This window comes from Rana temporaria, chromosome 4 (assembly GCF_905171775.1).
Source record: "Rana temporaria chromosome 4, aRanTem1.1, whole genome shotgun sequence".
NCBI lineage: Eukaryota > Metazoa > Chordata > Amphibia > Anura > Ranidae > Rana > Rana temporaria.
The window spans coordinates 415,053,919-415,078,138 of NC_053492.1; the positions used below are offsets into that span (position 1 = coordinate 415,053,919).

General features: G+C 40.6%; 1 protein-coding gene across 2 annotated transcripts in view; it reads right to left on the reverse strand.

The window, feature by feature from the left end:
• Positions 1 to 4,909: 4,909 nt before the first annotated feature.
• Positions 4,910 to 24,220, reverse strand: part of ISM1 (isthmin 1) — a 69,088-nt gene continuing 49,777 nt past the window's right edge. For both annotated transcript variants that reach the window (XM_040351290.1, XM_040351289.1), the window contains 4 exons: positions 17,533 to 17,797; positions 14,102 to 14,245; positions 7,540 to 7,629; positions 4,910 to 5,722 (listed from right to left, as the gene is read on the reverse strand). In XM_040351290.1, the coding sequence (XP_040207224.1) occupies positions 5,205 to 5,722; positions 7,540 to 7,629; positions 14,102 to 14,245; positions 17,533 to 17,797 (1,017 nt within the window). In that variant the 3' untranslated portion in view covers positions 4,910 to 5,204. The remainder of the gene's footprint in view (positions 5,723 to 7,539; positions 7,630 to 14,101; positions 14,246 to 17,532; positions 17,798 to 24,220) is intronic.

The following is a 24,220-nucleotide window of genomic DNA, read 5'->3' on the forward strand; positions in this document are numbered from 1 at the left end:
ACAAAAAAAAAACAAAAAAAAAAAAACCACAATAAAAAACAGACGACATGCATGATGCATGATATATAACTACAACATAATAAATACTTTACAAAAATATTGAAGTATTTGTAAACAGCAATAAAGGATGAACCCCACACACTCTTCAAATATTTTTTTTTTAACTGCATTTGGTTTATGCCCAACAAAAATATATATTTATAAAATAAATGTGAGGCCCTAAACACCATATTTAAGTAAAAACAAGACAAAACACTGAATATATTGTCTTTTTGAGAAAGTGCCACATTTCTTAACCATTTTCATCCCTGAAAAGTCGCATGTAATTAGCTACCCTGAATTCCCTGGTTGTGTAGAGTTCAGCTTAACAAAAAAAAAAATACTATAAAGTGAAAAAAGGTAGCATGTCTCGTGTCACCAATTTTAATAAGAGTAGGGTTTAAATATTTTAATTTAATAAAAAAAGGCCAAGTCCACCAAAACTTGAAATACCCTTTGGCTGTTTATATTTTCTAGAAACTCATAGGTAGATTCAGAAAGAGTTAGGCTGGCTTATCAGTAGATAAGCCGACCTAACTCCGAATCTACACCGCCGTATGTTTAAGCGTATGCTCAAACAGAGATACGCTTAAACATATCTAAGATTGCAATTTTTCGGATGGCCGCTAGGTGGCCCTTCCATTGCGGCCGGCATAGATTATGTAAATGAGCTTGTACGCCGATTCACGAACGCCGCAGTCGAATTACGTCATTTCCGTAAGGCCTTAGGCGGCCTAAAGTTATTCCACCTATGAAGTGGAATAACAATGTTAAAGTATGGCCGCCGTTCCCGCCGCGAGCTTCGAATTTTTTACGTTGTTTGCGTAAGTCGTCCGCGAATCGGGAGTTACGTCATTTACGTCCACGTCAAAATCAATAGGCCCGTACGGCGTACTTAGCCGCAATGCGCACTGGGAAATGTAGGCGCCCAGCACATGCGCAGTAGCAAAAAACGTGAGGTCAAGCCTCATTACCATACAACACGCCCCCCTCCAACCAATTTGAATTAGGCGCCCTTACGCCCGCCGCGATTACACTACGCTGCCCTAAGTAAGGAGGTAAGTGCTTTGAGAATCATGTACTTGCCTCTCTTACTTAAGGCGGCGTAGTGTAAACACGCTAGGCTACGCCGTCTTAAGATTGCACGGCCATACCTGAATCTACCCATCAGTGATAGTTAATGGGTGAAATGCTCTACTTGTCATTAATGGGTAAACCAGACACCAGAGTTCCCAGTCTGCCCACTGTTCAAAGCCACTAAAGATGACAATCTTGCTGCTTGACCCTCACCTTATCATAAGGAAGAATTGGTCAAAAGGAGGGAGGAAAGCCATAAACGTCTCAGCTGGAGCAATAATAAACCATCTACGTGTTCTCAAATACTTTGCACAGGACCCGCTACAATATTCTCTCTTGTAGCTAATGGATAGGAAGATAGATGGTAGGCCAAGCAAAATAAAGCTGTTAATTTTTTTTCCACCCAACGTTTTTGAACCATGTTGGATTATCTATTTAAACAATAGGAACTGTCTAAATGGTCCATGGATGACAACACTAAAACTGACCTTTCTTTAATAAAGCTTTACAAGACTGGCCTAAAACACCAATACTTGGCTTTGTAATAATGGCCTAGGGAAGAAAGTCAGGAGCCATTGTAGGAACATATGGTATTGGTCAGGGTACCTGGTCTTGTACATGGTTGTTGGGGCTGTTGGCACTTGGCATCTAAAAACAAGAGTGTGGAACTCCTGCCATCCTAAGGCCCCTTTCACACTGACACGTTTTTCAGGCGGTTTAGCGCTAAAATAGCGCCTAAATAAATCATGCCCTGCAGTCTTCAGTGTGAAATCCCGAAGGCTTTCACACTGAAGCGGTACGCTAGCAGGACCGCTCCAAAGGTCCTGCTAGCCACATCTTTGGAGCGGTGAAAGGGCTGGGTGTTTACCGCTACTACACCGCTCCTTCCCATTGAAATGAATGGGAAACCACGGTAATACCGCCGGAAATGCGCCTCTGCAGAGGCACATTGCCGGCGGTATTAACCCTTTTTCAGCCACTAGCAGGGGTTAAAACCGCACCGCTATCGGAAGAATATCACCGTAAAAACCACCGTATAGCGGCGCCGCTATGCCCCCTGTGCACCTCCTGCGCCCAGTTTGAAAGGGGCCTAAAACAGAACTATAAAATAAGACCTTAAAAGCCAAGTTCAGCCTTCTGAACATGTTACACCCATATTTAGGGTATAACATGTAACAAGTTAAGCATTCTCACCCCTAACAATGACAGCATGTGAGGGATTTTCTCCCTGCACCCGCTGTCACATCATCCATTAACAGTTTCCTCTGAATGAATAGACTACAAGTACCATCATCCCCTGCAGCTGACGGCTTGTAGTTATCAATGAACTATATATATGGAACTTATCCTTTAAACCAGGGGCCTCCAAACTTTTCAAACAAAGGGCCACTTTATTGTCCTTCAGACTTGGAGGGCCAGATTGTGGCCAGCAGGGGCAGAAAATGTCACGGGCCCGGCCTCAGTGAAAATAAATATGGCCTCAGGGTTGGTGGTCAATAGGAGGAGGAGTTTTCTCACTATTAGTAGGAGGAATAGTATCCCATCATTGGTATCGGTGGAAGATAGTGTCTTGTTTGTGTCAGTGGGAGGAATAGTGTTTTATATCAGTGGGAGGAATTGTGCCCCAAGGGCTGAATAAAGGCTAGCAAAGGGCCACATCTGGCCCTCGGGCCGCAGTTTGGAGACCCCTGCTTTAAAACAATAAATACTTAATCATAAATGTAATGATCACCTTAACTTTAGATCCAACACTTAAACTAACCCATAAATTCTTAACCTGAATCCAGTATATGTAATCAATCCTTTAAATTTATATTTTTAATGTACTGGGTTCAGGTCTGTTTTTTTATTTTTATTTTAAAAACCAAGAAAATACACTGCCTGCAAAACAAAAGAATACTTGCCTGTCCCTCTACCCATGCTGCAGATTTTCACGATTTTGGAGAGCCAAACATGCTGTGAAATGTGGTTCTTCCACAGGCCCAAGATTGGCGGCCAAGTATTAGACACTCCCAGAAGTGGGACAGATGCCAGATTCTTCCAAAATGCTTAGTTTTTCAAAGACATTTAGTATGAGCTCTGGGACTGATATTTATTATTTTTCTTGCAGGACTATATATTTTTTTAGTTTTTAAAATATTTTCTATCTTTAGCCCTTTTTTGGATAATTTGATGGATACTTTTTACTAGGGTGTTTTATTTTTTTTTTGAAAACCAATACTATACGGATTGGGTAGTTCAGTTTTAAATGGATATGTCTGGCACTTAAAGTGGTTGTAAACCTCAAACATGAAACAAGCTCTATAGCAGATATAGAATATTATTCCTGTATAACAAGTGTTTACTTGTCTCAATTAAAAGCACCAGGTGTCATTTCTGTCAGTTGCTTTGTTCCTCTGCAATCAGCATTAATCACTTTTGACAATTTTTTCTGACACCAAGAGAAAAATAGGTGACGGGGAGGGACCTCCAGCAGATTGACAGCCTTAGCTCTGTTCCTTTGTGAAGGGGGTGTGTCTCTTCCCTCCAATTGGCTCTCAGAGCTCTCCACACTGAGCTCTGCAGAGTGTGACTACAGCACTCCACACAATTCTTTTTTTTAAAGTCTCAGACAAATAAATTCTGAACTTTGAACGGATGTAGTGAAGATTGCACATAGACAGGTACAGCAACTTATGTAGGAGGATTTGTTCATCTCTGTGCATCACCGAATGATAGTCCCTTCACTGAATATATGTACGTTTTTACAACCACTTTAAATATCAGTTTCTGGTAGACTTTGCCTTAAAATAGATCTCCAGCCAAAGCTTTTTTTGTGGGGGGGGGGGGGGGGGGGGGGGGGATGGAGTGGGGGGAGGATTCTCTCAGATTTTTATTGTTGTTTGTGTCCCTTCTAATGCTATCTAACCACCGGGACAGGAAATAAGAAATCTTTCCAATTGGAAACAGCAGCAGAAATATAATTTAAGTTTTAACCCTTCTCCACTCCAGTCAAAACCTTTTGAGTTTTGCATTAATAACCTTAACCAATCTTCCTTCATTTTTATTATAAATATTAACAAAAAAAAAAAAAAATATTCTAAACAGCAAAATGATTTCTCCCAAAAAAATCCAAAAAAATTGTTTTTTTATATCACCAGTCTTCTCTTATAGAGCAATTTCAACAATCTGTATTGTTTAGTATATTAGGCAAATCTGCCGTGTCCATCTCATTCACATCAGTTGACCCAATTTTGCTGATTTTACCCTCCACACCAAGCAACTCCCAGTCCTATATTCCTGCTATACCTTCACCATGTAAGACATGTGAGGCCCCGTACACACGACCGAGTTTCTCAGCAGAATTCAGCCAGCCAGAAACTCGATGGGAGACATATTCTGCCGAGAAAACCGGCCGTGTGTACACCTTTTGCAGAGGAAACCGACGAGGATCTCGTCGGGCCAAAAAGAGAACATGTTCTCTATTTCCTCGTTCGTCAATGAGAAAAGTTGGCTCGCCGAGATCCTCGGCGGCTTCACAAGGAACTCGACGAGCAAAACGATGTGTTTTGCCGTCGAGTTTCTCGGACGTGTGTACGGGGCCTAAAGGTTTGCCAATCCCAGATAAAGAGATGTCCTACAACGTTTGAGAAAACCTGTGATTGGTGGCCATAGCCCAATAAAACCAATGAGATGGACACATAAGATTAGATCATCAACTTCTGATCTCTTCACTGAAACCGTGAAGTGATCTGAAACGGATAACCCACAGTTGTTGGAGATATCCTTCAAGACTTTTAAAAACTCCAATGGGTTTGGGCTTTAGCTTTAATATAAACTGTGTGAATCAAGCAAAGAATTGCCCGTCTTCTTTAAAAACAAAGAAATTATTTCACAGGATCAAGGAAATTCGGTCTCCCAATATTTATACAGATGTATATAGTACTCTAGATAAAGAAGTGTACACTGCATTGGTTACAACACATGGGAGGGTTGGAATCAGCTTTGCAGACACCAACATGTGTCAAAAACTGCATGATCCCCGTTTCCAGCAGATCCTGCGGTGAACCACCAAGTCCTTCAACACTCCTTTGCATGAAGTTCAGTACTTAGAACTCTCTAGCTTCTTGAAACTGCTTTAAATAGTCATCTTCTGAGGGGTTATCAGTACATTTTTGCCCATTGTTTGGTGGGCGAATCTCATTGTATCGACTCCAGTCTCCTTTGCACATGATCCAGGGTAAGATGTCCACTTTGTAATGAAGTTCTGCAGAAAACTCAATGCTGATGAGATTTGGGGTTCCTGCTCCCTTACCCCTTGTGATCAACTGCATGCTATCATCAAAACAGCAGTGCTGAGCTGCTAAAGTAGTACTTTCCAAAGACAACAATGATCGAATGCAGTATCTTGCTGTGGGCTTATAGATCTCGAGTTTCTCCTTTGGACCACTTGCATCCTTCCATCGGAATTCTTTCCTTTTAATTCGATCATGGACATCAGCAGTGCTGTAAGCCACTTCCGTTGGGTAGGAGCAAGGACAGCTTGGGAGATCGTTGGCAACTTTATGCATATACTTTTTGAGAAATTCACTTTTGCAGTTCATCCAACGTTCACAACTGTCTGTATCTACAAGGAAACACAGAAATCTTGCATGACTCATCTTACCGCTCATTAACTGTTAATACATTAAATACTATCCATGCAATAATGACATTTAGAACAGAAGGTCGTGTAATAGTGTTGGCGTCTAAACTATTTTCAACATTGTGAAGCTCAAGAAATTTTTATTGCAAATGTTCAAGCTGAACTAAAGGCAAACAGCTTGATGAAATACACATCAACGCGGTTTTACCTGCCATAGGATTTGTATTTCTTTACTTCTATTCTAACATACAACCAGGCAGATGACACCACTTGATACAGTTAAAATGGAACTTCACTGTCAATCAACTTTTCTATTTATTTACTAATGCTAGCCGAATAAGGATTACAAATAGTAAAAGTATATCAGATTTACTTGTTTAACAATTTTTTGTTTTACATTTCTTTAGTAACTTCCTGGTTTCAATGCCTAGGAAAATGATGTCATACATCCCAGGAGGAGTCTTCAGAAGGGGCTTTCTCAGCATTTGTGGCGCTCAGTTGCAGTGTAGTTTTGCTTTAAGGAATATAGTGATGTCATGTCAACATCCAAGCCTGCAGTAAAAGGAGCAGTAACAGGCTGAGGAGGTCACCTCTCCTCCCAATATGTTCCTTGTCAGCACATTTACATGCAACACACCCACTTGGCTTCCAATCATACTTCTTTCATTCCTAGTATGAGTGCTGCTGTATACAAGAGGTGGCCAACATCAAGACACATACTGCCACTTCCTACAAGCCTAAATGTAAAAGTAGTGCATCAATACCACTCTGGTCAGTGGCAGTTACAATTTTTTTAATCTCGGCTGTAAGACCTTAAAAAATCTATTCGAACAATTGCTGTCCAGCCATTGCACGTAAAGATGCAGCTAATCTTTAAAACAGCCTCTTTTAGGTGCTCATGCGCACCCTCCAGTGTGCAAAAACACCACAATGTGAGCACACTATTCATTGACAGTACAACATACTGAATTAAAACAGAGCCAATGAGAGTGGATCAGTATCATGTGATTGCTGTGACCAATCACACATTGTTTAAACTGTCTGTGGTTAGGAGCAGTTTTAGCTTTAATTTTCACAAAGCAATCGCTGTACAAGATGAAAGGGAAGTTCCTGATCCCAGTCATTCAATTTATCACAATGCTCAAAACAAAAAAAAAATGGACTGGACAGGAAGATGGTTTAATATGCCAATCTTCAAGAGCTTAAAGTGGTACTAAAGGTTTGAATAAAAAACACACACACACACACACACACACACACACACACCAAACATGTCTTACTTACCTCCACTGTGCAGTTAATTTTGCACAGAGTGGCCTCCGAACGCCGTCTTCTGGGGTCCCTCAACGGCTGCCTTCGCTCCTCCCCGCATCAGATAACCCCCCTCTGGGAAGCGTTCTCCCAAGGTGCTTACCTTGCGGGCACGCTCCCCAGTCTAGCATTTGCGTCCATAGACACGGATGCCGGACTTGCGCCTCCCCCACCCCATTTGATTCACAGCAGCGGGAGCCAATGGATGCGCTGCTATCAATCTATCCAATGAAGAGTCGAGAAGCCCAGGCCGAGATCCAGCGCGTTCGACGCAGGACTTTTTCAAAGGGGGCTATGGTAAGTAAAACGGGGGGGTAATTAGCACAGTTTTTTCACCGTAATACATAGGATGCATTGAGGTGAAAAAACAGGAAGGTTTACAACCCCTTTAACTAGTCTCCGGTTTCTGGGTGCATTCAAATTTGTGTGTGTGTTTTTTTTATGCAAAAAGGAAAAATGACTCATACAATAACAAAAAGTTCACTTACCAACTCCAAACAACTTTGTAGCATTAAATTCATCATTTCCTGCAAGTAAACTCACTTCTGTTGCTGCAGTTTTGAATGTGTCCTCAATCCCTGGTGAGAAAAAAAAAAAAAAAAAACAATGAATGAATGAAGTTTACACATGTAAAAAATTTTAATAGTATGGTGATAAAAGCAGCTGTACAAGAGATTAATTATATATATATATATATATATATATATATATATATATATATATTAGAGTAAGTGGCATCTACATGAGTAATGAAAAAGTAGCTCACATTAGTACGTAAGGCGTTCAAGCAGCCATGTCCAAATGGCCACTTAGAGCAGGGGTGGGCAAACTGAGGCACTCCAAGTGGTGTTGAACTACAAGTCCCATCATGCCTCTGGCTCAAGAAGTAACGGTCAGTCTTCCCATCATACCTCTGCCCCGGGAGTCATGCTTGTAAATTGTCAGTCCTGCAATGCCACATGTAGTTCCACAAAGGCTGGAGGGCTGCAGCCGCTCGCCCCTGGATTAGAGATCACATGACTCTCGGATATCTTTTGTGTGCATTAAATGCTTGGTTTTTGACTTTTGCAGATTTACAATTACCATTCACACTAATGCTTAATTAAAGGTGATCTATAGTTTAACACACAGGCCATCTAAAGTCTGTTAGCTATGGTATAATAGGTCATGTTTATTCTAGCAATTTTAAAAGACTCTTCAGTGAGCTTCCCTATTTAATTTAATTTGCTATCAATCAGCACGATTTCTGGCTTTCAGGTGTCTTCTATACAGGCAATGAGCTGAGATTAGGAGCACTATTAAAAGGGAGTGTTTCTAATCTCAGCTTGTTACCTGTATAGAAGACACCTGTCCCCAGAAACAGATTCAAATCTTTCCACCATGGCCAAGACTAAAGAACTGTCCAAGGATGTCAGGGACAAGATTGTAGACCTACACAAGGCTGAAATGGGCAACAAGACGATCGCCAAGCAGCTTGGCGAGAGGGTGACCACAATTAGTGTGATTATTCGTAAATGGAAGACAGAAGATAACTGTCAGTCAATCTCCCTCAGTCTGGGGCTCCATTCAAGATCTCACCTCATGGAGTTTCAATGATCATGAGAACGGTGAGGAATCAGCCCAGAACTACACAGGAGAATCTGGTCAATGATCTCAAGGCAGTTGGGACCATAGTCACCAAGAAAACAATTGGCCACACACTACGCTTTGAAGGACTGAAATCTTGCAGTGCCCACAAGGTCCCCCTGTTCAAAAAAGCACATGTACAGGCCATCTGAAGTTTGCTAATGAACATCTGAATGAATCAGAGGGTGAAAGTGTAGTGGTCAGACGAGACCAAAATCCGGCTCTTTGGCATCAACTCAACTCGCTGTGTTTGAAGAAGGAGGAATGCTGCCTATGACGCCAAGATCACCATCCCCACCGTCAAACATTGAGGTGGAAACATTATGCTTTGGGAGTGTTTTTCTGATAAGGGGAAAGGACAACTTCACTTCAAAAGGGACGATGGACAGGGCAATGTACCATCAAATCTTAGGTGAGAACCTCCTTCCCTCAGATACTGAAAATGGCTACTCTATTGTAAACACAGAGCAGATGATTAGTCAAGTGTTGAGGCCCCACTTGTATGACTTCAATGCTTCCCTTGTGAACTTTATAAATACATTGCTCCACAGTACCTACAGATACAGGAGGTTTATGAGATATGGTTTTAGAGCCCATTTATTGCTTGTTGAGCATATGTAAACACTCAAATGTCAATAACTTGACCAAAGTTCTGTTATAACATATACCTCTCTGAATATGATGCACTGTAGTCCCTTCCACAACAGGACACAAAAGTGACACAGCAACTAGAAAGAGGAACCATAACACGTGGCACCCCTGAACTACAATGGTTAACTACGCATCCAGCCTTAAAGCGGAGTTCCACTATTTTTGTAGCTGCTGCCTTTTAATAAACAGACACTCACCTGTCCCATGGTCCAGCGATGCGGCCACCTAAAGCCTTCCTCCTCTCTCCCTCCTTTCTGCGGTGCCATCATTGCTACTGTGAGCACCCAACTGATAGCTTGTGGCTTCACAGCCTGGCTGCGCTCTCCTAATCTCCTGGTAATCTTCTGGGACCTGTGACGTGTCTCAGAAGATTGCAGAGAGGGAGGGGCTGCCATCCCTATGTGTTATGAGATGGAGGTGTTCTGTAGTCCTAATACTGCCTGTTCTAGAGTGAAAGAACTGCTACTGATATAGTAAGATGAGTGCTGTAATTTTTATATTATTATAGAATAATGAAAACACACACACACACACACACACACACACACACACATTCAAAAGGAATGTTCAGGTCAGTGTTTCAGATGTATCCGATTGGAAGCTCCACACAAGTCTATGGGCAGGTGGATATACTGTAGATGAATGTGCGTCTGCTTACATCAGACTACCTCCATCCAGGACAAAAAAAAAGTCTGCGTTGGAGGAAGTCCGATGCAAAATGGATGCAAGTCCATTTTCACCCACTTTGTAAATGCAGAATAAAAATAAACATGAAAAACGGGCAAGTATGTCACAAAAGTGACACCCGTCTAGTTCTCCAATTCGCCTGGGTGTAAGAGGCCTCTGGTGGCTTCTCATCAAGAGACGGCCATTTTGTTTACATAACCTTCAGAGCACAGGTGGTATCTTATACAGCAGCAGGCGCAATGGAGGATTTTATATAAAAAAAATATTTTATTTGTTCGCTTAAAAAGTCCAGTACCACCTAATCCCTTTCAAATAAGTCATTTTTGGCAGCTCTGGGTGTTTCCTAAAGTTGGTGAGAAAAAAGTGTTGCATTTCAGAACCAATGAGGTGTTTGTAATGAGCCGTCTGTGTGGTCCATGAGCCTCCTGAGCCTTGTACAAAGCTGCCATTTCCAGCACAATACATTTACAGTAAGTCAGATTTTATGATGGCTTACAGGAAGCCAGTTTAAGATTTGATATTTATACTAATACACATATTGCTGTCTTTGGCTAATGACTGAACACTTCTGGCTACAGTTATGCAGTTGCTCTACTTTACAACATCAGTTACAAGGGCAAAATTGTGTTCTCTCTTTTTTTGTGTGTGGCTTGAACGCAAAAATAACGACACTTTACATCTTTGACAAGGATGCCTTTGCTTGGAAGAATGTTATAAATAATAAAAAAACAAAAACAAAAAAAAAACTGTCCTCCTGAGAAGACTAAAATGGAAGCTGCCATTCTGACTCCTGTGCTGTACATTACTCCTTGCACAGTGACATCATTGAAGCTTGCTCCGTTCTGTTTCACAGAATCAGGACAACTACAGTATAAAGATTGAGAATGCAGCAGCTTCCATCTGAGAGGTCTTAGAGATGCCAGCTCATTTAACCACAGATATGTTGCCAACGGGTGGCCCTCCTGTGCAGAATGACACGTACAAATTATATTAAAAATATATATATATATATATATATATATATATATATATATATATATATATATATATATAAATAACACACACACAGATTTATTTTGTGATTCTTCTCTGCCACCTAGGGGGCTGTGACTTCTCACAGCAGAAAGCCGATCTGCAGGTGCCGGGCACTGGATGTCCACCAGCACCCATCGATCGTTGCACAGAACGGAACACTGTCTATGTAAACAATTCAGAGCTTTGTTCTGCCATGGGATGGATTTTGTGTCCCTGTAAAGCAGAGAATAAAATACATCACTTCCCTTAGTAAAAGCACGATTGGAATGTCCGATGAAAAAAGTCAGACGGAATTTTTTCATCGGATATTCCGACCGTGTGTGGGCCCCATCGGATTTTTTTCCATCAGTTTAGAAATAGAACATTTTCGATCGTCTGTGTGGAACTCCGAAGAAATAAAAAACAAGCATGCTCAGAATCATTGAACTTCATTTTTCTCGGCTCATCGAATCATCGTAGTGTTTTACGTTACCGCGTACAGTCGGAATTTGGTCTGAAAGTGTGTATGCAAGACAGCTTGAACGGAATTTCTGATTGTGTGTACAGGGCATAACAGTACACAAAAACACTGGCTAGGCATATAGTTAACCCATGGATTGTCCTAGATGTTTAACCCTTTCCGAGCCAGTGTCATCAACACAGTGATGGCGCATATTTTTTGTTAGCACTGATCACTGTATTAGTGTTACTGGTTCCCACAAAGTGTCAGTGTATAATTATCCAGCACAATATTGCAGTCCCGCTATAAGTCGCTGATCGTCGCCATTACCAATATAACAATAAATACACACTATATATATATATATATATATATATATATATATATATATATATATATATATATATATATATATATATATATATATATATATATATACATACATACATACACACACACACACACACACACACACACATACACACACATACACACACATACACACCTATCATTTGTAGACGCTATAACGTTTGCGCAAACCAATCAATATACATTTTTTTTACCAAAAATATGCAGCAGAATACATATTGACCTAAAAGAAATTGGAAAATAAATATATATATATATATATATATATATATATATATATATATATATATATATATATATATATATATATATATATATATATATAAAAAAAATTGGATGTTTTATAGCAGAAGGTAATTTTTCTTTTTTTCTAAAATGGTTGGTCTTTTGTTTATAGTGCAAAAAAATAAAAACAAACAGTGATGATCAAATACCACCAAAAGAAAGCTCTATTTGTGGGGGGAAACCTACATTTTATTTGGGTACAGCGTTGCAAAAGCGCGCAATTGTCAATTAAAGTAACGCAGTTCATCAGCCCAAATGGCCTGGTCCTGAAGGGAGGGTAAATCTTCTGGAGGTCAAGTGGTTAAATAGGTTGCGTTAACCTGCCTAGTGGTATTCCCGAGTGTGGCTCGGGGTGAGATTTTTGTGCTACTATCGGTAACCCCGACCCACACTCGGGATTGCATCGCTGGATGCTGGAAACGATTACTTACCTTTTCCCTGGGATCCAGCGATGTATTTCCGCAGTGCACGGCTGCCGGATGTTTCACCTGATGCACGGTGTTCCCCTGATTCCCTTCTCAGCGACGTTATGGCGCACAGCAGAGAACGGCTCCAAATTCAAAAAAGTACATAAACACAATACATACAGTATACTGTAATCTTACAGATTACAGTACTGTATGTAAAAAATACACACCCCCCTTGTCCCTAGTGGTCTGCCCAGTGCCCTACATGTTCTTTTGTATAATAAAAACTGTTCTTTCTGCCTGCAAACTCTAGATTGTCCATAGCAACCAAAAGTGTCCCTTTATGTCAAAAATGGTTTTAGAGCAGCTAGAAAACAGCGATAATAAATTATAATCACTTGCAGAATTGTGCGATAGCGATTTGTGGGGAAATTCGTCATAAAAAAATAAAAGTAATGACAGCGACAATTCTGCAACTGAGCAAATTTCAGCGTTTTTGATTTGATTACATTATTGAATAATTTTTATTATAATTATATTATTTGTTATAATTATTTATAGTTAATTATATTATAATTTAGGATTTTGTTTTTTAAACTTTATCATACCCGGGATGTCTACTAGACTCTTGTTTGGACAGATTTAAGTGAGTTATTCCTAAGAATTACAGGCCTACAATGTAAAAACGCAAAATTTCCTTGCAAAATAATGGTACCGCTTTCAGCACCTAAAATCTGAAATAATCATACCGCCAGGGAGGTTAAAACACCACACCAACAATGTAAATGAGCCTCTATAGCTACCCTTTACTGCGATCTTAAAATTGAGCCTACAAAAGCCAGTGCCTTTGATAAAAACATTTTTTTTTAACTGGTTTGAACATTTGTTATTCAGAGCAAATATCAACTAATTAATGAAAAGTTTGTAGAAACAAGCGGGCAAATAACTAGTGGGTCGGATTTACTAAAATCTGAGGGCAAACAAAAGCTAGCCTGGGAGGGGGGGAGTTTTCTTCAGTCAGATGACTGAAATAAACATGGTGCATTTCCCCTTATACTTTTTAGGGCCTTGGTCTTTCCCAACATGTACAGTGACCATAGCTGAATTTAGTATTGACTCTACAGAAATAATGAATTTATCAAGCCAAGAATGTAGAGCTGTCAAATATTCCTCTGTTAGTGACTGCGAGTACTCGTACTATAAAGTCCCAAGCTTTCTCTTCTCCTCTCAGAGAACTGGAGTATATAACAAATGTATTATCAGGGCATCAGGAATGTGTATTGTGAGCCAAAGTCAGCCTGTTCATTTTACCAGGTGTTCTGCAGCTACCTCGGAGAAGCGGCCAAATTACCAGTCTTATTTTTTTTCTCCTCTTTTTAAAATCCATTAGTCATTATATGTGCACACATTTATCCACAGAACACCCACTTTATATTTTAAAGGCAGCGCGTTGATCGTTTCAGGGTGGTTTTGATGTGGTGAGAAGGAAAGGCTCCCAGCAGCACGCACAGCTTTCTTTGGTTTGCATTTCTCTGGAGTCATTTTACACACCTGGACAGTTTGGCATATCACACGTCCTGGATTCTGTGGCGGTGCAGGCGTATCCGCAAGACCTGGTACGTTTCTGATTTCCGCTGCCGCAACTGACACTGCACACCGACCAGGCGCTCCAATCCCCTTCTCCATCAGCATAGTCTATAAAATAAGTTTTATACAGAACGGTCACTATAGAGAACTTAGCATTCATATGTACCATTGTTCAAAGATAAACCTCCAGCCAAACTTAATTTTTTTATTGTTTACAGAGCAAGGGATTGTTTGAATTGGTCGGGAGCGAATTGTCCAATTAACACTTAAATAAGAATTCAAGATATGGATTTTTTATACATAGTTACCATAGATGTGCACAGCCTATTGCATTAGGGTGTGCACCCCAAAGCCCAAACACACACTACCGATCACTCGTTAATTCAGAAAGGGAAGGGGCGGTAAAAATTCATATTTACTGGCCCCTTCCCCACTCCTAAAACATCCCAGGAGCAACAGCTGATCGGAGAGGAGGGAAGCCGGCAGCACTGCAGGGGAAAAGATGGGGAGCCAGGGCAGTAGGGGGAATGTGTGCCGCAGAGGGTGATTAGGGTGTGCCTGGGCATACCTGGCACATGCCTATGATCGTTACATTGCTCCAGCTTGGACCAGTGTAACTATGTATATACCAAACCTGGCCAATGCCCCTGGAAGCTGGAAACTACTAAAGTAGACACCACTACTCCAGTGATATTCCACTTGCTTCTGGGTCCTGCCCAGGGTGGTACGAACACCGATTACATATGTGTGTGAGCGAATTATATATGCCTTCTACACATACATTGTGTGAGCACAGAGGGATGGGGGCGCTTACATTTTTTTTTTTACGCTGTCCCTTTAATTTATTATTTGGTTTAAATACTTTTATTACTAAACATCCCTTGTAAAAGAAATAAGGGGGCGACAGGTCCTGTTTATGAAGAGATCTGGGGTCTATTTGAAAGCATCGGATAAAAAAAAAAAAAAAAAAATAGATTTCTGCCCTAGACCAGAAGTGACAATATCGTTCTGGTCCATCTAGATCACAGAGGTGGGGAGAGACAATCTGGTCTCTCCTCACCTCTGTGGTCAGCCACCTGAATCGTCGAATAGCTTTGCTGGCAAGAGAAATATCAACGAGCGGCCATGAGGGGGGCAGGGTTCCTGATCAATGCCCCCCCCCCCCCCCCCACTGCTTCTAAAAGCGATCCAGCGGCTAATCAGTTGCTTGGATCGCTTTTATGTGAAAGAATTGCTAGCTGAATTAAAAAAAATACTGGGGTTATAGCTGACAGCTTCAGCCATAGCCCCCAGTAAACCACAATGTATATATACACGTATGGCTTGAAGTGGAGCAGTGATCTTATGCTCTTCACCTCGTCATCAGTGAAAACTTTGCATTCATTCTCGGAACAGCGTCTGTACTGAGCAGCCGACCTGTGTTCAGAATGCAATGGGCCACCCGCTTCACACAGGACTGGGGTAGTGGCGTCTACTTTAGCGATTTACAGCTTCCAGGAACAGCAGCCAGATATGGTATATACATAGTTACACTGGTCTGAATCAAAGTAAATAGGGATAACCTATCTATACCTAAAATTCATATTTACTTGATCTCTGGAAAATTTTACCCTTCATGACCAGGCCATTTTTTTCTAGTCGGCACTACGTTACTTTTACTGGTAATTACATGGTCATGCAACACTGTACACAAATTACATGTTAAGCATTTTTGTCACACAAATAGAGCCTTCTTTTGGTGGTATTTGATCGCCACTGGGTTTTTAATTTTCTGCTATAAAAACAAAGGACAAGGCACTCTTCACCATAAAAAGGGGGCCCCCAGATCCTGCCCCCCCCCCATGTAAACGAGTAGGGGGGGTACCAAAAAAAGTATAAAACAAACAAGTTTTTGACAAGGCCCCCCTGCCCCAAAGCACCCCCCCTTTCCCTGACCTGCCGAGCTACATGCTTGGATAAGGGCCTGGTATAAATTTGGGGGGGGGGGGGGGGGTGGGAACACCCCACGCTGTTTTTTTTTATTTTTAATTAAGTTATAAATTGATTTGCATTTTAAATGAGTGAAAGTGGGATTTGATCCCCCATCAACAAGATTTCTGGCTCCCAAGTGTCTTCTATACATGTAATAAACTGAGATTAGGAGCTCTTTCTCAATGCTCTCTAGTATGCATTAATGTTCTCTTTTAGTGGTGATTTGTATGTTTGTTACGCATCTATGCTTGATTTATCCACCTTGTCATCTGTACCTATTTACAGCGCCTTGTAGTCATGTCTTGCTGTATGTCAAATATTGCCTATTGTTTTATTCTGAAAAATTCAATAAAAATGTTATTTTAAATACATTTTAGACAACTGTGAAGTCCCTTGCTTGAGGAAACAGTTTGGGGCACTTTTATGTTCCAGTATGGCTGTCCCTCTGTACAAAGCCAGCTCAATATAGGGTTTGATGAGCTCGGTGTGGAGATGGTCTTTGTCCAACATCAGAACCTGACCTCATACATGCACCTTTGGATAAATAGACACTAAAAAAAAAAAAAAAATCTCATGGAAAGCCTTCCAAGAAAAGGGGAACTTCGGATTTGTGCCCATGGTTTTGGAATGTGATGTCCAACAAACTTGTACAGGTCTAATCGTCAAAATGTCCATAAAATGTAAACTCGGTTGTAGAGGAAATCAATTTTCTGCTGTCTGAAATTAGTTATTCATTTCCCCATACAAGCATATTACAGTACATGGGTTTGAGAAATAGACCTGCTCACACCAACGATGCTTTGCACTGTATTGTAGAAATTAAAGTCCTGCATGTGAAAATTGTGGGTGCCTTGAATAGAATGTCGCCATTCAAGTTAAAATGAAATCAACAAGTCATTTTGATGTACATTTAAGCATACATTTCTGGTGGTAACCCATCCTTAGCCTAATACCAGACTGAAATTCTCTTAACTGCGTCCAAGGGTTTGGCTACATCTCCCAAAAGACCCGGATAGTCTTTGGGCTGGAATTTCCAGATCTGAACACCTACTGTTGCAATGCTTTTTTTTTTTTTCTACTAAGGAGAATACAACAGGAGGGCATGACATTTTTTTAACTGTCCTATTGTAGCAGGTGGAGTGACATTTCATAGTAGGTAAGGACATAGTAGAGACGGCGAAGAGACTGCAGGAGATCAACAGCATAGAGATACAAGAAATCAAGAAATTAAGTATTAAATAAAATAGAATACATGTCATCCAGCGTCCTATCTGCTAAAGGCAACAGCTCGACTCCCTTGTTTTTTTACAACCACCACTGTATATCATTGACTCTCCTGTATCTCAGTCAGCAAGCTCTTAGTGTCTAATGATCAATGCACAGTGTATGTGGCATTCATAGCATGATGTGTAACATGAACTTACCATATTCTGGCTGTTCTTTCAAATCAAATGTGCGGTGGCCGAGCCCTTGTCTGTTCCATCCACCCAAAGGATTTAAAAAGTTGCTGTCCTCAGTGGTGCTGTCATATTTGTAATCTTGGCCTCCATAATTTATCCTGGGTAATGTTGACGACCTCTGCCACCAGCTCCTCCAGTCTGGTGATGGAACTGGCCAGCTGGCCTTGCTCTCCTTCTGCATTTCATTTTCTGGATCTGTGTCAGCACTGTCGACTACTTCAATGGTAACCTGTACAAACACAGGGGGAAAAAAAGAAAAAAAAAAAAATTGAAAAAGTACTGCAGTTGACTGGTGGGGTTTTGAGGTTCAATATTTGTGGAAAGAATAAAATGTGACTTATTTTATCCTTTTTTATTCTACAGAGTAATAGAGCCAAGATTCCAAACTGGTTAAAAGAGGATATCCTGGAAAAAACAGCAACTCTCTGTAATCCCAGTTTTCTGTTCTTCCATTTTTAAAGGGCAACTCCACTTTTGGGAGGGGATTACAAAAAAAAAAAAAAAAATTCATATATATATATATATATATATATATATATATATATATATATATATATATATATATATATATATATATATATATATATATATATATATATCTTATACAATTATGAATTAAAAAGTCACATTGTAATTGAATAATATAAAGAGGACCTTTTCTTGCAGCACTGTAATTTTTGGCTAAAATGCAGTGCAACATGGCTACCTGGGGGGGGTTATGTACACAGTGTGTACAGAATGCCCCCCGGAAACTAGGAATCTGCAACAATACACCCTATACATTATCATATACACATATGCCAAGTTTCCAGGTGCAGGTTATAGAGAAAAACACACACAGCACACTAGACAGCAGTTAGGTCTTTGCCAACAAGTCAACCCTGTAACAATTAAAGGACAAGACAAGCACCTAGAGCTAAAAGGAAGTGCTCCACTACTTGCCTTCTTGGGACATGAACCAAGACTCAAAGGACCTGGTTACCGACTATATAAAACAAAGCTGCCAAATGCATATGGTCTTCATGGCTGACCATTTTGTGATTCAGGGTTCACACACCTGATCCATATAGCCAGACATGGAGGTACCTCTCCCCCCCCCCCCATAACTTTTCACTTATACATTTAGCTGGGAGGGTGTAGTGGAGTCTTGGTGTCTAAAATAAACTTGATGTCCAAAATAAGGTGCAGACATTTCTGTCAACCCAAAGGCTCAACTGAACACTTTTAATGCATCCCAGGTTTTATATAAAAGTATTTTCTAGGGAGCACCCAAATCATAAGTAGAAAGTATTGCTCCCGTCAGTATGCTATATAGTGAAAGACCCTTGCCCTATGAGTGGATGCAGTGGTCTCTGGAGAGCTCCAACAGGCCTCTATAGAATCAGAGCTAGAGCTGTCCAATCAGCAGGGAGCATTAGTCAATTGCAGAGCTATGGGTCTGACACATAGATGGCATCCAGAATTCAAATTCACAGGCTTCAGGTCATTGACACAATCGATATTGAAATCACAGCCACAGATCATACTCCCTCACCTTGTAAAACAGTGTAGTAGTCCAAAATGAAAAGCAAAACACATTTCTGTATAGATGGATTAAAAAAAAAAAAAAAAAAAAAAAAAAAAAAAGAAGTGTACTTCGTACAGCAGGCACATACCAGGAATATGAAATGTTGGGGTAATAATCTTTAGCAACCAACAGCTCCCCTGCTCCCTCCTCACAGGCTGTGATTGACAGCAGTGAGAGTCAATGACTCCCACAGCTGTGTCTGAGCCAATGAGGAGGGAGAGAGCCCGGAGAGCAGCTGCTCTAATGCGCATCACTGGATCAAGGTTGGGCCAAGGCAAGTATAATTAGAAGGGGGCCGATGGGCCAGGGTCCTGGACACAGAAGCAAGCAAATTTTGATTTCCATTTAGATGGCCCACAGGAGATTAACATAGGTGGTACCCTTGATCAATGGAGCTCAAGACCTTCAGTTACAAGATAGCAATTCAACCGAGTAAGCCACCATGGGGGGAGTGAGTGATCTTAAGGGAGCACCACAATAGAATGTGACAAAACAGCCAACTTTTGGATGGCGCGCGTTGGTGGAGGTCAGCACCCTGAACTACTAACTACTACTAACAAGGGCTGGACAGGAGGTTCCAGAAAAGCAGAAGGAAAACTGGTATACAGAATACATGTCAGAATAATTATCAGAAGCATTGCACGGACAGTCCCCACGTTGCTTTACATGGCAAATTCTCAGTTTATAATGAGGTATACCTTTATCATTTCCAGTTTTAAGACTTTTCTTTTAAGGCATACATGGGGGTCACATTTTGATCATTACAGCCATTAAGCAATCGTTTCTACATGGGAAAAAATACATGTGCTACACAGATGTTTGAAAACACCGGCACAGTCAAGGACAGTAACATCTGCTTTAAGCTCAGGATTTTTAATATATGTGCTCATACACCTAGAGGCCAGACAGTTCTCTTACTAATAAAACAAGGTTTTGGATATCACAAAAGCAGACATAGCAGGTTAATACTTCCTTTTTTGGGGAGTTATCATGAAGAATATGGCTGGGGATTTGTATGTCTGAGAGCAAAAACAAAACACGGCATAATTTGCAGTATTTGTTGCCAACTGTAGAGTTTGAAGATAGTTACTTCAGTCTTTGATGGCAAGCCAGATGACTTCTCGATCGCTGAAATTGGTGTTGGAAATTTTCACAACATTTATCATCTGGATAACCTAAATGGAGTTAAACAACCTGTGATGCTGCAGCTGCTTTGAAGGCTTTTGAAGAGGATCTCCAACTCTTCAATTTCAAAAAAAAAGAAAAAGAAAAAGAAAGAAAAAAAAAAAAGGACAGGAGAAAAATTATTCTGGTGTTGCAAAATAAAAAGTTCCTTTAATGTGAGATAACATGGACAGATTTTCTATAGAAAAATGTTTAGACCTTCTCTACAACATAATCTGTATGTACAGCTGCTTTACTTAAGGAGTGAAACCGTTTTGCCGTTCAGAACCCTAATTTTAATAAATTAACCCGGTCAATGGGTTAAAAAAATAAAAAATTAAAGTGGATGTCAACCCAAATTTTTTTTTTCCTTTTTTTAATTAAGGCTTGCACCTTGTACAGTATAGGATTTCATGTCATATGTGCCCAGTCTTACCACAAAGTTAATCCAGCTCTGAGCAGCCCTCTTATCTTTTTTCAGTGAAATAAAAACAGACAGAGAAATAGGAGTTCGTTCTTCCCCCTTGCTGTGAGTGACAGGCGATTTAAATATCTCATGCACAAGCCCGAGAGAGACACATACCGTGATACCCTCCTCCTTTCTTCATCAGCTCTCCCAGGATTGGCTGCTCCACACCTCAGCATGATTGGGCATGCTGAAGTCATGTGGTGACTTTATGGGTTTTGACTGGATGTTAGTGATCATAGCAGAAGTTCAGTGTAAGAAATACACAGGAGAAAATGCATTTTGACAAGGGGAGTGTAGAGGTGGGCAGGGAGTCTACTGACATCACGACTCCACCCACCGAGCTCCGGACAACAGACCCACCCACAGAATCTGCAGTTTTTCGGGTCTCATAACAGACAGAGTAGAGACATGTGACAGGTAAGAATGCATGTATATTCTTATAAATAACCACTTTGGCAGTAGTTTATAAAAGGATGAGAGTGGGTTTACATCCACTTTAACTGCAGAACCATGTCTGGTGGCTTAATTGTGGAAACACTCTGTAGCAGAGTTACCAGTGCTTATCAAATGCGACTAAGGCTGGTTGAAGAGTGGGCTCGATGCTGCCCGCTATGGCTCCTCCTGCTGACTCCACAGATACAATAGCGATGTAGGAGTTGTAGTGAGAAACCACACCCATAAAAAGACAAGTTCAGTGCTAGGAGCTCTGCTACAGAGTAAAGTTTCTGCAAATGGGCTGTGGGACAGGAAAGTATAAAGTTGGTCTTCACCCCCCAGTTCTGCAATTTACATTTTTTTTTAACCCCAACAGAGCTACTTTAAACATACATGAAAATGCTGATTGTTGGGCAACATCCAAGTCCTTATCTAAAATTAGCAAGATTTGCCCATTTCCTAGAAGTCCCTTTGGGGTGGAGTCAGGCACCCCAAATACATTCCCTAGCCTTTGCCACATCTACTAAGGGTTTGATTTCAGATCTTTATGGTAGTATACATTTGGTATCTTTGGATGGTAAGGCAGATCTGCCCTGTAAGGAACACTGGTCAGAAGACTTGGGTGATCTTACAGAGGAGCACTGGCAATATATTCTAGAATCGACCCCCTTGGTATCCACATTATGTGGAGGTGCCCAAAATTGCAAAGATACTCGTCCACATCAGTGCCCGATTTCACAAAGGGGCTTCTGGTCAAACATTCCCATAGACACTCCTAAACCTTGAAGTCAGCCTTCCCAGAAGAGTTAAAGATGTTATAGCTGCAAAGGGGGGGCCCAACTCAATTCTGAACCCTACGGACCAAAACCGGGATGCCATTAAAGTTCAAGTGTGTGTAAAGTCAGGTGTCCCAATACTTATGGTAATATAGTGCACACACACACAAATAAATCAATAAACTAAATCTGGGCAAAAGAAATAGTGCAGCACACACACACACACACACACACACACACACACACACACACACTAAAAATGCGTGCATACCGTTTTACTTAATACAGAAGGCAACACGTACTGCAAAATCTTAGGCCAGTACCTATGGTGCACCAAAAAAAAAAAATAATAATTTTGAAAAAAAAAGAGCCATTTCCTGTTTTTTACTCAACACTAGCTACTGCCTCAGTCACCCACTTGTACACCATTATGTTGCCCGCTTGCACTTTTGTTTTATATCATTGTCAAAGCACACTTGGCAGGACGCAAGTGCCGAAATGAGTGGGTACAGATTTTAATTTGATTTGATTTTCGTATTTGTTAGGCTCCAAATACAGTTCCTGAACTGCGCCTAAGCGCCTATTACTTAGAAGATTACAATATTAACCCTGCTGACTTTGACATTTTGCCAATAGAAACCCTTTAAAAAAAGGTCTATGGAGTTTTTAACACACACACACACACACACACACACACACACACACACACACACACACACACACACACAAATAATATATATTAATGCAATGTATATATACACATACTTTAGCGCAACTAAAATGGATGGGTTAGAACTGGATGGCATGGATAGTATTTTCATACAAGCTGTAGAAAAAAAAAAAAAAAAAAAAAAAGGCAGCAATGGTTTCCTACCTCTAGGGATTGGCCCAGCCTGCAATACTATGAAAGCTTGACTAGCCCTACAAATTGCAGAATTTCTAAACCCACTACAATGACATTTTGAAAGAAGCCACTTTATTTTCATTCAAGATAAACTGACCCGATTAAAGAAATTACAGGCATTACTGAAATAACTGTTTAGATTATTAAAAAGGTAGGAAATTGCACTCAAAACAAGACACTGAAATTGTTAACATCTGTATTTAGAACTGCCACTTAAATTCAGCTCTGTCTAGTGTTCAGGATCTGAGTTCCGTATGCTGGGCTTACATTTTGCTGAGAAGTATTTTCAGACAATGTTACATTATAAAAATGAAAAACCACCAAACATGACAGACCACCTTTAAGGATTTTATGTCTGCATTTCCTTGTCTTTTTTTGCACTTTAGTTCCTATTTTGATGCATGTATGTATTTTTAGGTGTCCACGTTGCAAATGGTTCAGAAATCAATATGCATTTTACATGCAATTAGTAAAATACAGAGTACAGGGACAGCACAGAAGGATTATTAAGATTGGATAACTTTGCAAATGAGCACTCTTAATGTGATTCACACACCATCCACAAAATGTATTTACCTTCTATAACATTTTTACACTCTACAATCAATAAAGATTGTTTTATGGCACATTATTGGTATTGTGTAGAAATTAAATAATATGTATGGGTTTGTTTTTTTTTGCAGATTCATACTTGCCTAGGTGGATGCAACATCTGTCCCCTGCCAACTCCAACACCGAGAACTAAGAGTTCAGACACCGCCGATTGCTCGGTTTTCAGAGCTACCTGAGCAGAGGTGCTGGGCTGTGAAGGGGGGGCGGGAGCAGCCGGCTTAAGTTCTCAGCAGCTCAGAGAGAGGCTGAGCTGGGTGCCAGTCCAGGCACGTGGGCATATCCCAACCATAAGGTTGCGATCTTGCCAGAGCCTGGACCAGCTCTGATGTCAGCCGACAGCGGTCTTCACTTTTACAAGTGTTTAAAGCTTAAGTCATTTTTGTTTAGCCAATAAAAATCACTGGCGGGAGGAGAGGAAACTAGGGGTAGACATGTGCAATTCCGATAGGTCAGAAAAGTGATCGACTTGGATTCATTATGAAAATTTGGAATGCGTTAACGAATAAATGAAATTTAGCGAAAACAAAAACTAAAAACAAAGGTTTAGCAGAAAACGATTGACAAAAACGTTTGTAAAAACGCGCAAGGTCACATGTTTTCAGGAGTGTCTAATGAAGTCTATGGGGCCAAAATTGCTTGTAATCTGCCAAAAAGAAGCTCATGTACTTTTCTGAGTGACAGGCATTTTGCTTCAGGCAACAGACCGCTCAGATGTGAATAGGGGC